The following is a 16,400-nucleotide window of genomic DNA, read 5'->3' as shown; positions in this document are numbered from 1 at the left end:
AAGAGTGTTTTGGGGAGGCAGACACAGCATTCAGAAAAATATAGGAAAATGAAGTAAAATGCATTATTTAGAGACTAGAAAACCCCCCAAGTTTATATCTTTATGTGAATAATAATGACTGAAAGCTGGTTAGAACCCTTTACTTCTGAATGACATAATCTATGGAGAACAATACTACTCGCACACATTAATTCATAATTTTCATATGTCTTGATCAGAAATACATACATTGTATCTAGACATTTAAGGATGCAATGACTGAATCAAAGACAATGATACAGTCTCCTGTGTCCTGCCCCTGGTCTTTAAGTCAAAATAACATTGAAAAACTCCACATACCCAGTTTTAAAATATTGATCACTTGTACAATGTTGATCATAGCTTCTCTATAACACAGAGAAGCTTTCACTTTATACTTAAAGATCAATTTGATTAGTTTAAAAGTAAATTTTTAAGTGTATTTCAATATGGTAAGGCGTGTTTTAATTTTTAGCTTAATCATACAAAGGATATTTAAGGTCATAAAAATCATGCATCATGCAGTCAGTGTTTTGAGAAAAAAAAAAGTCCAACTAACGTAAACTATAAACATAAAATAATACATTATTAGATAGCACTAGTGGGGATATTTATTGGTGCTGAAGAAAAGTTCTGTATTTACAGACCATTTTGACTTGTTAAATAGTGCTAATTAGATAGCACTAGGTCTGCGATTGCTGTAGAAAACAAGGAATAAAAAAACCTAAAACATTCAAAGCAAATCCAAATATTCTCCCTAGTTGTAGCCATTTGCGTAAACACATAACATAATGAAAATAATATAATCTCTTTTCTTCTAAAGACTGAGGAAGCTGCAAGATGAGAAAGAGTTAAGTACAGGAATAATGTATACAAATAGGGTATGAAACGATTATATTTGAGAAGAAAAATATTTACATACTTGAAAACTGAATGGAGAAGCCTGATTTGCTGATGAAGAAATCACTATCAAATTGTAATGTCAATGAGTTGAAAGTGCTGTGAATATCCTCTGGAAGAGCCGAGCCACTCCACTCTTTGAGAAGTATGCTGCTCTCAACAGGCCCATCCCATACCTTCAAGATGTCATGAGCAACCTCAGTATCAAAAACAATAAAATGCAGACTGCAAAGAGAAAGTAAAAGCACTGTGCATTACTCATTAAACACAATTACACAAAACTCCAAGCAATCTTTCCCAAACTGTTGTTTTAAGATGTTGTTTAGGACTGAAGAAGAGCTGGTGGTCCTGCAGAGTTATTCATTTTTCCTGTTGAACATGCTGATCTTGTAGGACACATGCAGTTCTGTTTTATAAATGTCTCAATGACAAAAAATGCCATTATGGGGGTAAGTCCTCAAGACTTAATTTATAAGTCTGTAAATTATCTTATTTTGATGATGAATATTTTAAGGTATACAAACTGTGATTTCATCAAAGATTTCCTCTTTTTATTCAAGTGAGGATATCAGGAATGCTGTTTTGCTTGAATTATATGCTATTGAAAAAAATGTAGTAGCTACTGGACAGTAGAACACATAGTACAAGAAGTCCTGTCAGCATGACATTTCCTTTCCTATACAAAAAAGAAAAAAATATAACAGATTGGCTTTTTGCTAAAATTCATAAAATATAAAACTGTATTATAATAAAATAATCTGTATTTACCTCCAGGTGAAGAATTAAATTTATTAAGGTATTCAGGAATGTTATCTTACTAGTCAAAATATGTGCATTGTCTCCCTGTCTTGAATATTTACATTCTTAATGCTGAAGAAATCCAATAGGTAAATATCAAAATGTCTTTTTTATTTTTTTATTTTTTCAAATAGTTGTGTGATGACATTTCTTCGTCTTATTAGTCATTAACTGGAAATCATCAATTTGAAAATTGTTATTTAAACAAAAATGTTGCATTGAAATAACATGATTGTGTAAATTCAATATTTGGCTTAGTGAAACAGGATTACAAAAGAAAAAGGGGAAAAACTTCCCACTGAATAACTTGTCATTTACTTATATTGTTTTGCCTGTGACTCCCTTTCAAATCAGAATATTCTGTGATTATGTTTGTCTTCCAGAGCAACACATACTGAAGGCTGACTCCCAAAGAGGTGGCTGGCCATCACCTACTGATAGGAAGTAAACAATAAATATTTTGTTTTCCTCTACTTCTATGCATGGAAAACCTTTGCTTTTTTTTTTTTTTTTGTATTAAACTAACTTTATTTTGACTCACAAGGGGTTTTTCTCATGGTATTTTCTCCCCGCCCCATCCTGCTGAGGAGGTGGTATCCAGACAATGTCAACCCACCAAAGACCTTTTCATGGCCCAGTGTGGGTCTTGAAATAACATCAGTTTTGTACGAAGGTGCTATAGCTATGGTAGTAATTGTGAAGTTCCTGTGCAGGTTTTAGAGTTTGTTGGCTTCATTGATTATCTCTTTATTTTGCTGAATTTGGGAACATGTTAATTCAGACAATGGGTCTGTGCTTTGCCCTGGCATCGATGGCAGAGCTGTCTTGTGGAGAGGATGAGGGAATGCAATGTTCTTTTCCTACCTGTTGCAATGTTCTTTTCCTACCTGTGGTTCATGGCAATTGTTTTATTATGCAGATTCCTGAGGTTCTTGCTCAAGAACCTCAAGCTGTTTAATACAATTAATTAACACTATAACATATTTTGTATATGTGGGGTTTGTGGAATCTGGTGTTATCCTGGTGTAAAAGAAAACTTTTGGGTGAGGCAATACTCAGAGGTGCCTTGAATGCTGGTTATCCAGGGACTTTACACCTGAACAGGCAAGCAACCCTGGAAAACTGATGCAACACCTTATCGAAGCGTATCTTGACTACCCCAGTGAAAACCAGAACTTGTGTAGAAAAATACAAGAATTACTAAAAATTTATAAAATACTGAAGTCAACCATAAATATTGAAATTTAGCATGTACCTTATTGTCTTTCCTGGATCTGCTTCAATAATCCAAGTGCAATGAAGATTGTTGTCATATGGTGCTGGGTAACCAGGGGACAAAATGCGCCCTGATGTAGCAGCATGAATTCGACCACCACACTCAGCTGCAAAATAAGGATTACATTTCTAATGAGACCATAGTAATTTGCACTTCCATTTTCTATTCATTCCACATCTGTCTGTTTTCTAAAAAGTAAATAGAGGGACCTTAAACATTTGAAGTAGTACACATACATACAAACCAGGACATGTACATAAGTTAAAAATGAGCACAATGATCTCATTCCTACCTTGTCATAAAGAAATAAACCATACTTCTGTGATTACATTACGTAACTGACCATACGAGTTCAATATGTACTGAGACTACAAAAGCACAATTTTAGCATTAGCAAGACAGCAAAAATGTGTCAGAAATATCCCATCTAACGTGCTTGGCTTTTCTAACAATGAATGTTTGAATTTAAACTTCACAGCACTGATTTTTTTCATTAAAATAGCTTTCTGTTTTGCTGTAACGTCAAAATGATTTATTTTTATGTTTTCAAGTTACTTCTATATAACTTCAAGTTTAATTACACCAAAAACCAGTCGGTATTGTCTAGAAATTTCCTTTGGTATTTAAAAAATTAAATACCATATGCTTGCAAAGCAAAAGAGTAAATCAGAAAGCTATGATTTGATAGTATGTGGCATCTGGTTTAAAATATTTTTACTATCAATGCTATTTTTGTGGAGAGACCAATAGCAATTCTAAGCATCCATAATCAAATGATTCTAATGTCACTTGTTTAGAGCATCATGCTGTTGTCTGGCCAGTGTAAAGACACACCCTGATGAAACAGAACTGTGTAAGGGTCATGCGCCACTGAACTAAAAAGGATCAGTGACTCTTCAGTTAAGTGATGTACTTGCATTTCTACTTCATTTATAGCGTTTCCTTACAAGTAGTTATTAAAAAATCCTACCATGGGGATTTATTCAAGCACAGCTGTACAGCAAGCATAGTAAGACAGAGATGATGGAAAAAACATTGCAGTTGGACCAAATAATCTACCAGCAACACTCCTAACAAATACTAATCTTTATACATGCCACCAAGTCGCTGCTCACAACCAAGATGTTACCATGAGGGAAAACTACCATTAAGGAAATAAGGTGACTGATTAACTTATTTATCCTGCTGATTCAATCACTCAAAACACTACATTCTATATACAGAACCAAAGCAAGAAACAGCTTTAGTACAAAATTCCTTCAAACATAACCCTTGTCTAGGATTTTAATTAATTTCCATTATACAAGAAAGTTTGGAATGTAATTATCACTGTGGTAGATAACTACATATAAGAAATGCCTGATACAGTACTACATTTACCAAAGAACTAAATTTAACTCAGTGAAACCAAAATTTAAACTCAAAATAACTGGCATATGTGATTTAAATTTCTGAGAAGGCTCACTTAGGAAAAGAATACATCATAAAATTTGGGATTATGCATTATGCATTTAATATTTTTTTAAAAAATCCATTTTAGGAGTGGATCAAAAGTAAACTTTCAGAAGTGATTGTGAAAATAATTAAAATACTTTATTTTCCAATATGCAGAAATGAGCACACTGTAAAATCACCACCTCAAAGAATATACTATGTAAACAACTATACTATAACTAATAGAAGTGACTTATACTCAAACACTTCTGTAAACTTCTAGAGAAAGCATGACAAGAATTCATTGGCTTTCTTCGTTAAGTCTTAGAACATAGAAAAAATGAGAATGCATGCTAAGACCAGTATAACAGTGTATCACTAAAAAATTAATAAGTGTAAAATGCATTGACTATGTCTATTTATAGGCTTGATATTTTTTGAGAATGAAACTGAAATGATAGTAAAGACAATGAAGACTACAAATGTCACTGAAGAGAACAGCAAATATCAAATGCTGACCTAGAACACAAGCAAAAATAATACATCCTCACAAAGAGAAAGATATTAAGAAAATGTTTCTAAAAAAGCAAGTGATGCTTGGAAGTTCATGACAACTTCAGAAAAAGGAAAAGAAAAATAAGTCATTCAAATCAGAGTAGGAAAAGATAAAACTGTGATAACATAAGATAAAAATGATGGAAGGATAAGATTTTATAAGTCTGAAGGAGGAGGGAAGCAAGCCTGAAATAATCTGCAGATATATGACTGAGTTTTCAGGGATCTTCATGACAAGCTTTCTTGTGCACAGACTGTAAAAAAACCCCACAATTTAATGAAGATAACAGATTGTTTGTAAAAGATTGTTTAGAAGGAAACACTTTTAGAAAATTCTAAGAGAGAATAGTGAATATTTGATTTCATGGGGAACTAATTAATATTTCAGAAGAGATTTAAACTAGAAATGAGAAGAGGTAGTTTATACAGAACTGACGCAATATCAAAATTGTATTTTAAGGAGAGGAACAAAGACAGTAATTAAAAATATATGTAGAGAGATAAAAGCACATAGAAAGATATCTTTTGGTTGAACAAACAGAAAATAAGACCAAAATCTCTCTCAGGATGCCAAAAGAAAACAGATTATTCCATTGATTGGGGGACATATTTTCACTTGGAGATGAAATAAGATTCTCAAGGAATTTCTCCACAAATTATTCCAAAAGATTGGAAATAAAATACAGAAACCAAATCTAGTAATGCAAGGTACAAAATTAACGGACAAAGAAAAAGAAGAATAAAGACAGAGTGGAATCCTGAGTAAAATATAGAACATTAAAAGCATACTGGTATCAAGAAAACTGGAAATACAGGTGGAAATACATGACTAGAAGGTGCATTACATAGTAGGAATACAGTATTAAACTAAATAAAGTCAGCGTGAAAAACATACATATTGGTCAAAAGTATTTTGAAGAAGGATTATGAAGGATGTTCTACTGGAGCAAAGATGGCAATTTTCTTTAGATTCAGTTGATCCTTGGTTCCCTAGCTTCCTCCAGGTCAGATTGTAATATATAGGATTTTTTTTTTTTTAGTTACTAATATTTTAATTGCTGTATGTTTGAGATTTTAAAATCCCACATACAAATTAGAAGATAAATCATCATACAGGGAAAAGGAAATAGGTAGATGGCTGGATTTATTCATCTAATAGACTTGAAATCAGCAAGTATTTTAGAGTTGATTCTAAGTCTTACTTGGTAGTGAACACAGGCAGAAAAAATATTGCAGAAAATGACCTTAGAGAAATGACTTCATTTAAATTGCATGGAGAAATAGGCAAAGGTAGGAATAATTAAGGTCTTCCCTACTAAAGGGCAAACTTAGAGGAAAAGGAAGCTAACCAATTAAACTGAAGAGCATGAGGACTTGAATGCATAAAGAGCCTGGAAAAGTCTTTAAATCAAAGCTGGATAGCTGTTTTGACCTCTCATATATATAGACAAAAACTTACAGATAAAATTCTAGAATCAAGTGGGGAAAATAACCTCTACTAAGACAGCAGAAATACTGCCCACCGATGTGTTTCTGGCACTTACTCTCTGGGTAAGCTGAACGTTTTAAAGAAAGGGAGCTTGCTCTTTTGTAGACTGCAGGTCTGTGAATGTGTTCAGAAGGAAGCGGGTTCTGGAACAGAATGCAGCCCCCGAAATGGGGGAAAGGCAACAAGCAAAGATCGTGTAGGTGAGGTGAGCGTTGAAAGATGCTGGTGCCCTGCCAGCAGTGGACAGCAGAGGAGAAAACCAAGCATCAGAAGACACACTGAAGGAAAGATTAATGGGAACTTCATGTGAAAATTGAAGTCAGGAACTCACTGGCAATTGCTGGACGGGAAAGCACAACTAGAGGACTAGTTGCAAACTGCTTAGTAAATGTACAATGGATAATAGCTATACTGGTGTTCAGTTATTCTGCATGTTGGCTAGTAATTCTCTATTTAACATTTATGTTGGTTGTAATGAAAGTTTTAGGCATTTGAAGACATGATATTTGAGGAAAAGGTCTGATAGATGGGGTATCTTAGCGCGGCAACAAGGACCACAGAGCACACAGATAAAACAATCTGCCAATGAGGGATGAAGATTAGAAATTAAGTTCACAGGAATGAGATGCTGAAATAGCTTCTGATGAAAATAGATGAGGAAAAAATTCCCACAACTTTATTTGCTTCATGATGGGGCTTTCTTAGTTTATGAAGTGTTTAGACAATACCACTGCCTGTGATAGTATATGATTCAATGACTCAGGGCTTCATCAGAAGCTGAGCAGTAGTCTTCCATCAAAGACTGCTCTATAGAAAAAAAAGTGTTTTCTAGTAGTTTTATAACCATTAATAGCCAGACACTTATTTCAGAGAAGTTATACTTCCATGTTCACATTCAATCTTTACTTGAAATTTAAAATATGTTTGCACCATTATCATCTCATAAAGTATAGAAAGACAGAATATTTGGGTTTTTTTCTTGAAATACCGGACCAATCATACCAGACCATTGTCACAATCCATATTACCTATGCAAGTAGGCAAAGGTTTGTCCCAAACTCTTCGATCTCCACTTAAGCAGGTCATAATACTACTACCATGCATTGTATAGCCAGGATTGCAGCTGTATAAAATGACAGTGTCTATAAAATGTCCTTCATCTCGTATCTTGTAGCCGTAATTTGGTATGCCAGGATCTTCACACTTTACTAGGTCAAAACCTGCAAACAGAAATGGGAAAAGAAAAAAAAAACCATGGAGATATAAAATACCAAATAAAATACAATGGCAATGAATCTGATCCTGACGTAAACTAAATTCTCATGATTCAATGACATTAGCTATATTCACAGTGACCAAAGATAAATTGTACATAATTTGGGTAAATCACAAACTGAAAGACTAGGAACTAATTATTTATTTGATATTTGATTATGACATTAGCTTATTGAAGAAAGCATCTTATCTATACTATTCTAAGATTAGTGAGGAATTAATTAATTTATACTACTTCTATGTTTCATTCTTTTTTATTCAGTGGAAAGAAAATATTGATCCTAGTTTTGGCACTAAGTAGAAGCTTCATCTCCTCATCTAATCTCCATAACGAAGTCAAGAGACCATAATGGTAACTCAGGAAGCATGTGCAAAGGCTACTTCATCCATCCTAGTGTCAGGATAGCATGGCTTCAGTTTCCTCTCCGCTGAAAGGAAGAAGTATTCCCACACTCATTTTCAATTAACATTCTCCTTTTGGCCTGTTAACATGCTTAATGGGATAAATACCTCCGTCTGTAATCCATGGAATGAGCAGATCTGCTCTGAGCAGCGACAACTCTTACCACATTTTACACATTACTCTCTTCATTGTCTTCATAGAGCATTGCTAAAATGTACAGATGTATTCCATATCTCTCCTTTTTCCTTCAGTTCCTGATGTTGGAATAATAGAAAGAGCAGTTCCAAATTCATCTTTCTCAATTCCAAATTCTTCTTCATGGTGGATTCTTCTTTATTACTGCCATGTCCCCAAACCAAAGAAGTAATTCTGACTTTACAAATACTTTCCATTTTGCCATCCTTATTTTACTGAACAGCTTATTTAAGTGTTGCTGAATCAGGCTGTTGGTCTTCAGTTTTCTTTTTTCAGTGCATTCTCTACACGAGGGTGCTCAGAGAAGCTGTGGATGCCCCCTCCCTAGAAGCATTCAAGACCATGCTGGATGGGGCTTTGAACAACCTGTTCTGGTGGAACATGCGTAAGGCCCCCAAAAATTTGATCGATGAGACTTTTTAAAGGGCTTACAGTTGTTCATACACTCCGAGTCAGACACATGGGAAAAATATTAACAAGATACCCAAGAGGTCAAAATAACAAAAAAACCTTTACTGGCACTTTTAGAAAACCAGAGAACTTTGGCAAAAGACTTAGAGCAGCATTCAATCAACATGAAAAAAACACTTCTCAAAGCATTAACTTGGCCCATTCAGCTTAGCAAACTCCAAGCCTGATAGATTCCAGGTTTCTCAAAACATTACTTAAAATGCCAAGGTGAAGGAATTAGAAGAAGGAGAGAAAGACAGAAAAGACATAGAAAAGAACAAACACAGCCATCACTCCTGGTTCTAGTGGTGTTCATCTGACAGAAACTCCAAGAGGAGGCAGGGTCAAATGTGCTCACATTGTGTCTTGCTTTAAGTACCCTTTGGCTTTTCCTGGCCCCTTACCCCAGCTGGGGCTTGCAGTCATTTGGCCACTTAGGAGCTGGGTTAGGGGCTCCAGGGGCGCATGGCCTCGGTGTGCCGGGGAGTGGCAGCCACTGCAGGGCTGGGATACAAGCTGGGGGAGGGGTGGGGTGTAAGGGGCAGTTCAGCACCGCACCGGAGCAAAACCTGACCTGCCCGTTGCCCCAACCACCCCAAAAATGTTTCAAGCTAGCAGTCCTTCCAGGCACCCACACAATGGCAGGGGGGTTGGAACAAGATGATCTTAAAGGTTGCTTCAAACCCAAACCATTCTATGATTCTGTGAGGTCCTTCACTACGTAGTAAATAACGTATAGACAATATTTAATTATTTTACAAATACACAAGCTAGAGCTTGTATCCTATTTCTTGATACCTTTCTCCTGGCACTGAGATCACCCACAGCTGAAAAATTTGCAAGGAGTCTAAGGAGCTTTTCTTCCTGTAGAGATGCTAAAGATATTCATCAAATAACTCCTCTGAAAACATATAATACCTTTGCGTTCTTTGTTCATTAATTGGACACAAAGGTCGGGATTTACCTGTTATAACTCGGGATTCTGAAAATTAGAAGGCTAAGTCTACACAACTTCAATTGTCAGTAGAAAAATATGAATTTTCTGAAAACAATCTGCCGCTTATATTGACAGGTATTCAGATCAGTCAGTTCAATCAGCTCCTGCAAACATTTATTTTCTACCTTTATTTTAAACTGAGCCGAGGTTCTTTACAGGGCAGAACTAGGCCAGAACCAAATGCTGTTCCATCACATTGATACAGCACATCACTCTCTGCTGATATCTAAAGAAACATCAAGCCCCAGGAACAATAAGAATACTCTGACCACAGTCATGTGTTCTTAAATTCAGTTATCCTTTAAACGAGCATGGCTGTTTGCAAGCCACTTCCTGGAAATTCAGCTATCTGTCTACTATATTATGCCTGAGATTGTTTGGGAAAGTTCTAGACAGAAGAAGGCAAGATAGAGGCATGTTAGCATTTACCCTAACATTTTGACAGTCTAAAGAATCACTATCCCATACTATACTCATGCCCTGACAATGGTTAGTTTACTAGAAGAAGTGTAGTCTTTATGTCAGATGGAGTAGCTATATATCTATAAATACACAGTACAAAAGGATTATAGAGATTTATCATTATTCCCGTGCTAAAAGATTGTTTCCATGTGAATATCTGCACATGCCTGCAATTTCTTTCTGTTGACAGGAAAAAAAAAAAAAAAAAAAAAGCAAACATGGTCAGTTTCCAGAAAAAGGGGTAGCAATCATTTTAACTGGTTCTCAGCAATGATTATATAAACAGTCACATCTAAACAGTCTTCTATCTTTTAGAGTTACCAGTATCTTATGAAGTATGATTAATCTCATCCTAAGGAAGAAAAAAGCAGATTGGATGGATGGGACAATTCTAAAAAGGTCTATTTCTTCAAAGCTATAAAGAGCCAAGATGATTTGGTCATTCAAATGAGCTGAACTTCACAAGACATATATCATATGTCAGACTATCGTTCTGACTTGCTATATTTCATTATTTTAATCTCCTTTTTAAACATACAGAGACATTTATGTAAAATCCTGAAAATGTAAGTTGTTTGATAGATAGCGTGATATTTTAATGCTGATTTGACAGCATGAGCCAGTGTAGCACTATTTCTTTGCCACTGCTTTTAGACACTTTCCCATTCTTTATTAGGTGCAACATTTGGTTATCAAATGCAGTGGCATGTGATTGACAGATGAAACTCCCCTGATTAAAGAATCTACTTGTGTCTCATGAAAAAACTTTCCATAAGTGATTGACAGATGAAACTCCCCTGATTAAAGAAAAAACTTTCCATAGCACTGATATATAGTTAGAGAGATTGATTCTCCAATACCTTGCACCACATAAAGAAGACGGTTGTCAGGGAGAGGTAGTATCTTTTACAACACCAACACATAAATTGGTTGAAATGAAATGAACTTTTGGACAAACCAGCCTTCCTAGTCTGCTATACAGCCATCTTCACTAAAGAAGGTATCAAGACTGGGATAAAACTATCTGACTTGCTATAATTTCATGCATTCCAGTTAACATTCAGTTTTACACAAGGTGTAAACATAGATAGATGTGAAGAGTTAAAGAGATATGTAACAAGCTTTAGAAGTTTGAGAGAAGCCTACCGTAGCCTGCCAGCACTTTGTCTGTTCTTGCTTGAAACAGGACTGAGGAACACAAAAGATATTTCTGGTTTTATTTTGCCTTATTAATAGTTCACATCATCATTGTAAATCACTTATATCTTTAAGTATCCACTGACATAAAGGTATTTCACCTCCATTGCTTTGTAGATTTCTACATATTCTCCAGCTTCTATTTTTTTTTTTTGCCTGTGAACAGATTTTGTCCCCAAGGTGAATTTCCTACTTCTTCAAGAGCCTCAAACTCTACAGATACTCACTGCACTGCATTTTTGCATCTGTAAACAACAAAGTATCTCTGAAAATTAAAAAATAGGAAAACACAACTTTGTTAAAAACACTCTGAGTACACAGTAGTACATACAGGAATTTCTCAGCCTGTACATGTGTCAAAGGCTATGAAGTCCCTTCCAGAAATAAACAGGTTTTTTAAATCTTATTTTTAAGACTCTGTGGGAGCAACAGAAGAGTTAAGATTTTCTGCTAGTCCATTCTAAACCCAAATCAAATATTTATTTGGGGTAAAGTGTTAGATAAGATGATTGTAGAAAACATAACAAGTTGTTGTGTTAAGTACCAGAATTTAATTTCCTATTTCACACAAAATAATTTAAAAAATAATATGTAAATAAAAATATCTAACTGGAAACAAAAATATAAAACCTAAATTTAAATATCCTTGACACACTAAACCCTTCATTATTTGCTGGTTTATTTAGATTATTCAGACATTTCTATCAAAAAGACCACCTTCATTTTAATTGCTAGGTATTGATAATTCATGAAGAGGCGAGCCGTAAGTTTTCAGGCAGATATTGATATTGATATGATATTGATATGATATTGATATGATATTGATAATTCATGAAGAGGTGAGCAGTACTCTTAATTTTTAGGTTTGTTTGCACAATATTATGCCTAGGGGAAAAAAAAATAGATACAAACATTCACTGTGGCATAATAAAAAGTATTACTGCTCTTTGTATTTCAAAAATATTCTCTGCAAGAACATCCAACTAACAAATTGCTGGCATTAATGCCAAATTTTTTAAATGGCACTTTGAATACTCTAGAAAAAAACTGTAAGAATGACATTACATAATTTTCAGCCCCATGTTCACTACATTTCTCCACCAGCAAGACTATCATTGTTTATCAGACAGCCTATTAAAAATTGGGGTATTTCACATGCATGTAGGTGCCGTTCACCTCTCATACACAAAACACAGAACTTTTCATTCCCTTTTTCCCTGATGCTCTTGTACATCTGGAGTAATTTGTCATAAAGGATCATATTGTTGTGAAATATCATTGTAGAAATGTTGCAACAGAACTTCAGTGTTAAAATAGATGCTATGAACTTTTACAATAGGGCAATATGGTCATGAGTTCCACACAATCACAGTACTCGGGTTTACCTGACATTGCAACAAGCCAGCATCAGAAAAATTCTGCCAAGATTCTTACTGCTGAGAAAGATTATTGTAGTGGCAAATTGCTGCCAGTTATCTTATTCTTGAGTTCCATTATAGGATTGTCAGAACAATGAATGCATAAAAGCCTGTTAAACTAAAACCAAAACAGCCAGAATATATCTTGATGATTGGCTGTGACCTTCTGGCACTGTCCAATGTGATTTACTCTGTCATATTTGATGTAAATAATCAGGAATGTAGAAATATCAGTTGTAGGGGCAAAAATTATTGACATCTGCAAATATATGTAGACTATTAATTACAGCTTCTTTCAACTCAGTTTAATTATGATGGGCACTGTGGTACTAGCTGCATTAGTAAGCAGTGCAGTATAGTAAAAGCAAATCTGGGCAGTGAAACAATGAAGCTGAAAACATGATGTCCACACTATCTGCACTCAAGGGTTTTTACCTTGGACTAGCTTTTGCGTCCATTAGTGGGTGGAATATGCTATGTGCATCCATGAAGCACAACTTTCAGTTCAGCTTCAAGTTTGTGCCCTCCAAAGCCTGTTGTCAATATGAAGAAGAGAGTGTTCATTTTGTGTCTTCAAGGGAAATTTTCAGGGATTCTGTATTGCACAGCGTACGTATAACTGAAGTTGACAACATCCCGAGGTATCTGCAAATGTTCCCTTCACTCATTTTGAAAGGAAGAGCACAGTTTTAGTATATATATACCTGTGCATTTAGACTGCATGTAAACCTACAGTGGCTATATGAAAAGTAAGTAATCTATACCAAGTAATTTCCTACTAGAAGAAGTCCTATAGTATTTTGAAACAATCACTCTCCTAAAGCCAGACACATGAAAATGTAAGCACCTAAAAGGTGCATTACCAGCCTTTAGGCACTTTTGGTCCCTAATTTGAAACTCTAACCTTCAGTTCAACACTAAGACTTCTATGAATGGACAAAAGCAACAAAGACACTCTGAATTGTGAGTTATGGTACTCATCCAAATTTTACTTTCTACACAAAGGTATGTTGATGCATATTACATTATGACTGATTTAGTAGAACATATAAGCACACTGTTACAAGGGATCATAATATAAACCAAGAAATTAGTCTGCAGGGTTTTATTCCTTCATTTTCTTTTCATTATCTTTCTTGCTTGGTAAACATTGTTCAGGTTTTGCAAAAAATGTACTATGACAATTAAAACTGTACTTATGGCGATGGAAGATAACAGTTTTAAAAAAGAGGAAATACTTGAACTGACAATAAAATAAATGTAACATCACAGCCCTTAATACTGTGGTCCCATTATGCTAATTTGTTCAAGTGCTTTTGACACTTTAGCTTTATTTACAGCTATGTTGAATTCATTATTTTCTGTCAAGGACATTCTGACTTTATGCCAAACCATATATAAAACTACCATAAAAGCACAAAATGCTTATAAGTTTTCTTCTGTGTGCTCTTGTTAATTTTACAGGAATTCAATTGTGTTGTTGCCAGGTCCAGTTCAGATTTGCACTGCTGGGCACCCTGATGCTGCACCAATTCATTTTTAAGACCGTGGAACCTTGGCCTCAAATATGATCCCAGAACACTGTAACTGCCAACTAAGAATTTCTTCTTGTAAATTCCAAAGTACGAACCTGTGCTGTATTCGACATCAACTTCTTATTTTGTAGTAAGAACTCTAAATAGAAAGCCTCCAGACAAAACTGTAAAGACATTTTAAAAGAAATGCCAGCTGGGTTATTTTAAAAACTTTAGATGTCTAATCTAAAGATGAACATGTTCTGAAAACATAAAAATTTAGCATGTAGGTGTAGATCAACAGTATCAATAATCTTGTCTTAGATACATAAGTTTATATTCATATAATTTCCTGTTAATATTACTGTTTGTTACATATGAGGAAATACAGCAAAAATACCATGAATCGCTAAGAAAATTTCACAGATAATGAAAATTTTTGCAGATAAACCATGAGGAGTTAATTATTTTGAATGCAAAAAGGGTTTTGCAGCTTATATATTAAACACCAAAGGGATGCCAAATACTCTTTAATAATCTCTAATAATTATATTACTTACTATACTGTAAGTCTAGACTGGGTGGGCTCTGCCCATGCCCATTGTGAAAAGGCATTGTCTTTTCTGCTTGCCACAGAACACAGAACTCACAAATAATGTATAACCTATCTTCAGCTCATGAAAGTGATGAGAGAACAGATTTCAGGATGACTTCAAAAGAAGAAGGAAAAGTGCATATAAAAATCCTATTTCAATACATGCATGGAAATATTAACGTGTTTTATTATAAAATAAAGGTAAGATGAAAATATTGGAAACACCAGCAACTCTTCTAGAGTTGCCTAATCTTAAGTCATTTAAGCTCATAAGTGTAGTCTATATGTTTAACACAGAATATTTTTGAACTGTCAAAGAGTAATTAAAAATATGAAGTGATACTTGAGTTAATGTTCAGAGTATATAATGTATTTCTAAATGCATGTAAATGTCAACAAATACTCATTCTGCAGTTGTTGCATCCTAAGCATCTATAACATAGTCTATTTAATTAAATCAATGCAATTCAAAATAAGAGCTCTTGGCATTTTCATTCTAGCTTGGAACCATTTATGTGCAACTGTGTCCTGAAACCTACAGCTGTAGGAAAAAAATGTAGGAAAAATGGCCAATTACAAAATCTCTACCTAATTAGAATGATAGAAAAATCTATAGAAAGAAAAGTGTTTGGATAATGCGGCTACAGTGAGGTATCAGAAACTCCTGCTTTGCATCCTTTGGAAACTGAGAAGTACACTTTTAATTTCTCAAAAGTTTGGCAATCAACTGGCAATTAATACTGACTATATGAATGAGACAGTCATTCAATGGACAATAATTTCTAATAGGAATTTCAGCAATTCATCTTAACATGAGCAACATGTAAAAAATTTAGGTAAACCTGTAAAATATGTAAAATAGAGATGTTAGGACATGTAGTCAATAACAGGTCTTTTGAATATAAAATGAAAAAGAATACTTTTCTGTAATTTTCTCCTGTTATAAATATATTACAAAAAGTTCTAGGGCCTTTTCCCACCAATTTCAAACCAGGTTCTTTGTGTCCATGTATCCTATCCGAAAATTTTGTTCTCCCTTTTTCAGCTACAGTGTCCCCATAAACAAATAAAAATTTAAGAAGCAAATTTAAGAAGTAAGTTAAATATGTGTAGACAGGTAGTAGAAGACAGGTTTTTATTATTTTATTGAAAGAAAATACATAAATAACAATACTTGAAAGAAATGGGTATGCAAATATATGTCCCTGCAGCAAGATGACTGCTGTGAATATACAGAAAGCATAAAAATAAGCTTTGCAATCAGCAAGCAAGTGAATAATTAGTTATAATTTATACTCCATAGAAGATGCAGGGACTAAAGATGAAATTCGATGTGAGTTTAAGAACTCTAACTTCAAGTATCTATGGAAAGGTATCTTCAGGATCTCCATGTCTAAAACATCTTTTATGATCAGTGGGAAAAT

General features: G+C 34.5%; 1 protein-coding gene across 1 annotated transcript in view; it reads right to left on the bottom strand.

Annotated features, from left to right (window-relative positions):
- The window catches only part of CSMD1 (CUB and Sushi multiple domains 1), a 1,107,925-nt gene that overhangs the window by 185,510 nt on the left and 906,015 nt on the right, over positions 1-16,400 (bottom strand). The window contains exons 24-26 of the mRNA XM_017739215.1: positions 7,499-7,690; positions 2,972-3,098; positions 941-1,143 (exon numbers count right to left, since the gene is read on the bottom strand). Coding sequence (XP_017594704.1) covers positions 941-1,143; positions 2,972-3,098; positions 7,499-7,690 — 522 coding nt within the window. The remainder of the gene's footprint in view (positions 1-940; positions 1,144-2,971; positions 3,099-7,498; positions 7,691-16,400) is intronic.

This window comes from Corvus brachyrhynchos, unplaced genomic scaffold, assembly GCF_000691975.1.
Source record: "Corvus brachyrhynchos isolate BGI_N302 unplaced genomic scaffold, ASM69197v1 scaffold136, whole genome shotgun sequence".
NCBI lineage: Eukaryota > Metazoa > Chordata > Aves > Passeriformes > Corvidae > Corvus > Corvus brachyrhynchos.
This window is presented reverse-complemented; position numbering and strand designations above follow the sequence as displayed.